Genomic DNA, 3,753 nt, shown 5'->3' with positions numbered 1-3,753 from the left:
ATGTTATCATCCCATAACGTAAAAAATTGGTTGATACAGCGGCGCAATAATTTCTAAGAGAAAAGAGTCCATCAATAAAAGTGGATTTCCACAGGGATTGTGTATAGTAGATTAAATTATAAGGATTAACTTGAATATATTTTTCATGTTATGGAGCTATAACACAAAAAACTTCGCGGTTTATTTAGAGCACACTCCGTTTTTTGTGTTATACCTCCATAACATGAAAAATATATTCAAGTTAATCCTTTAATAACAAGGTGTTATATTAAGTTTCATTATTAACCAACTAATGTTTTCCAATGAAAGGCGTCTACAAAGTGTGATACACTATTTAAGCTACATGTAAGAAAATGACATATTTCTTTAAAAGTGGTACATTATCGAGCAAGGGTTCTACTTTACAATAGTAACGTTGTTTTATCATTCCGTTTGATGTAATATATCCCAGTTTCAAAAGCATGCTTGTATGGTTATTCAAGTATAAAGTATAAAATTGTAAACTTTTTATTAATCAAAACGTTCATATCTGTATTTACGTAATTCAGTAAACATGATTGTAAGTTAAAACCCATCTAATGTTTGTAATAAATAAATATTGATCATAAAAAGTTAAATATTAAGTATGGTACAATGTATATTTATCCTTTAAAGCTCGGCAGTATCTACACCAGACCTTCGGATGTCGCATTTTCTATGTCCGAGAGTCTGAGAAAACTTCGGATGTCTTATGTTGATCTATTCCTGATACACACTCCTATGGCGTTTAAGGTAATTATATAAACACATTGGTTTATGTACACTTGATTTTTTTTAAATTTCTTTTCACGTACAGTGTAATAAAAAAGTCTTCTGATAATATTTTAAAATCTTGTAATAATACTTTATTAGATATTCTGATAGACAAAAGATTGTAAATTGCTATCTATATGATACCATCCAACACATTATATCACTTTTACTGAACTGACCGTTATATTATGCTCGTTTATTGTTCGTGTCATCCTATCACCTATAGACACACTAATTTATGCAGTCTTTTCCCGGCCAATATGTTAATATGCGATTGAAATATGTTTCTATACGTTGTCTTAGAAACCTGAGGATCCCAACAATGTTTTCCCCGTGAAAGATGGCCGTCTGGACACTGAACAAAAGGTAGACATTGAAGGGGTTTGGAAGGTAAGTGTTATCTCCCACTTGTTTAACAATTCCTAGTTACGTGTGCTAAATATGTTAACTGGAACAGTCCCACTCATACCACACGTCTTATATAACCTATTTAGAGATATTTTGGCAAACTGAATATTATTTATATTTCGTTTGAAATAATGTGTTTTTGCGTAAAAATTGTGTAAGACATAAGTCAAATTTAGGGCAACATGTGACCAATAATTAGCACACGACGTTAAACATAACATACCAAAATATTCGTTGATCACTAACAATAACAAAATTGTAAAATATGTCTTCGACAGTTTAAATAATTACTTATATTTGGTAAATCTTATGACATTGATATCCATATCTAATAATAGAAATGCATATATACAAATTAGAAAATGTACCCTTCCTGAGTACCTAGTTTCTTTACCGTTGTCTTTTTGTATGAGTTGACAATGTTTTCCTATTGTGTTGATGTCTCCCCTGTTTCTAGTGTCTTTACCGTAGTGTGTTTGTGTGAGTTGACAATGTGTTCCTATTTTGTTGATGTATCCCCTGTATCTAGTTTCCTTACCGTAGTGTTTTTGTGTGAGTTGTCAATGTGTTCTTATTGTGTTGATGTCTTCTCTGTATCTAGTGTCTTTACCGTAGTGTTTTTGTGTGAGTTGACAATGTGTTCCTATTGTGCTGATGTCTCCCCTGTATCTAGTGTCTTTACCGTAGTGTTTGTGTGTGAGTTGACAATGTGTTCCTATTGTGCTGATGTCTCCCCTGTATCTAGTGTCTTTACCGTTATGTTTGTGTGTGAGTTGAAAATGTGTTCCTATTGTGTTGATGTCTTCCCTGACAATGTGTTCCTATTGTGTTGTTGTCTTCCCTGACAATGTTGACAATGTGTTCCTATTGTGCTGATGTCTCCCCTGTACCTAGTGTCTTTACCGTTATGTTTGTGTGCGAGTTGAAAATGTGTTCCTATTGTGCTGATGTCTCCCCTATATCTAGTGTCTTTACCGATGGGTTTGTGTGTGAGTTGAAGATGTGTTCCTATTGTGCTGATGTCTCCCCTATATCTAGTGTCTTTACCGATGGGTTTGTGTGTGAGTTGAAAATGTTTTCCTATTGTGCTGATGTCTCCCCTGTACCTAGTGTCTTTACCGTTATGTTTGTATGTGAGTTGAAAATGTGTTCCTATTGAGTTGATGTCTTCCCTGACAATATGTTCCCATTTTGTTGATGTCTTCCCTGATGATGTCTCCCCTGTATCTAGTTTTCTTACCGTAGTTATTTTGTCTTAGTTGACAATGTGTTCATATTGTGGTGATGTCTTCTCTGTATCTAGTGTCTTTTCCGTTATGTTTGTGTGTGATTTGAAAATTCGTGCCTATTGTGTTGATGTCCTCCCAGACTACGTGTTCCTATTGTGTTGATATATCCCCTGTATCTAGTGTCTTTACCGATGGGTTTGTGTGTGAGTTGACAATATGTTCCTATTGTGTTGATATATCCCCTGTATCTAGTGTCTTATCCGTAGTGTTTTTGTTTGAGTTGACAATTTGTTCCTATTGTTTTGATGTCTTCCCTGACAATGTTGACAATGTGTTCCTATTTTGTTGATGTCTTCTCTGTATCTAGTGTCTTTACCGTAGTGTGTTTGTGTGAGTTGACAATATGTTCCTATTGTGTTGAGGTCTCCCCTTTATCTAGTGGCTTTACCGTAGTGTTTGTGTGTGAGTTGACGATGTGTTCCTATTGTGCTGGTGTCTCCCCTATATCTAGTGTCTTTACCATTATGTTTGTGTGTGAGTTGACGATGTGTTCCTATTGTGCTGGTGTCTCCCCTATATCTAGTGTCTTTACCATTATGTTTGTGTGTGAGTTGAAGATGTGTTCCTATTGTGTTGTTGTCTTCCCTGACAATGTTTTCCTATTGTGTTGATGTGTTTTTGTGTGAGTTGTCAATGTGTTCCTATGTTCCTATTGTGTTGAGGTCTCCCCTGTATCTAGTGGCTTTACCGTAGTGTTTTTGTTTGAGTTGACAATATGTTCCTATTGTGTTGATATATCCCCTGTATCTAGTGTCTTTACCATTATGTTTGTGTGTGAGATGAAAATGTGTTCCTATTGTGCTGGTGTCTCCCCTATATCTAGTGTCTTTACCGGAGTGTTTGTGTGTGAGTTGACAATATGTTCCTATTGTGTTGAAGTCTCCCCTGTATCTAGTGTCTTTACCATTATGTTTGTGTGTGAGATGAAAATGTGTTCCTATTGTGTTGAAGTCTCCCCTGTATCTAGTATGTTGATATCTCCCCTGTATCTAGTTTCCCTACCGTAGTTATTTTGTCTTAGTTGACAATGTGTTCATATTGTGTTGATGTCTTCTCTGTATCTTGTGTCTTTACCGTTGTGTTTTTGTTTGAGTTGTCAATGTGTTCCTATTGTGTTGATATCTCCCCTGTATCTAGTTTCCTTACCGTCGTGTTTTTGTTTGAGTTGACAATGTGTTCCTATTTTGTTGATGTCTTCCCTGACAATGTGTTCCTATTGTGTTGATGTCTTCCCTGACAATGTGTTCCTATTGTGTTGATGTCT

At 35.4% G+C, this 3,753-nt stretch overlaps 1 protein-coding gene across 1 annotated transcript in view; it reads left to right on the top strand.

Moving 5' to 3' along the window:
- Window positions 1-633: 633 nt before the first annotated feature.
- Window positions 634-3,753, top strand: part of LOC110457360 (alcohol dehydrogenase [NADP(+)]-like) — a 16,144-nt gene continuing 13,024 nt past the window's right edge. The window contains exons 1-2 of the mRNA XM_021508591.1: window positions 634-771; window positions 1,096-1,182. Coding sequence (XP_021364266.1) covers window positions 634-771; window positions 1,096-1,182 — 225 coding nt within the window. The remainder of the gene's footprint in view (window positions 772-1,095; window positions 1,183-3,753) is intronic.

Source organism: Mizuhopecten yessoensis, unplaced genomic scaffold (assembly GCF_002113885.1).
Source record: "Mizuhopecten yessoensis strain PY_sf001 unplaced genomic scaffold, ASM211388v2 scaffold1143, whole genome shotgun sequence".
Classification (NCBI taxonomy): domain Eukaryota; kingdom Metazoa; phylum Mollusca; class Bivalvia; order Pectinida; family Pectinidae; genus Mizuhopecten; species Mizuhopecten yessoensis.
This window is presented reverse-complemented; position numbering and strand designations above follow the sequence as displayed.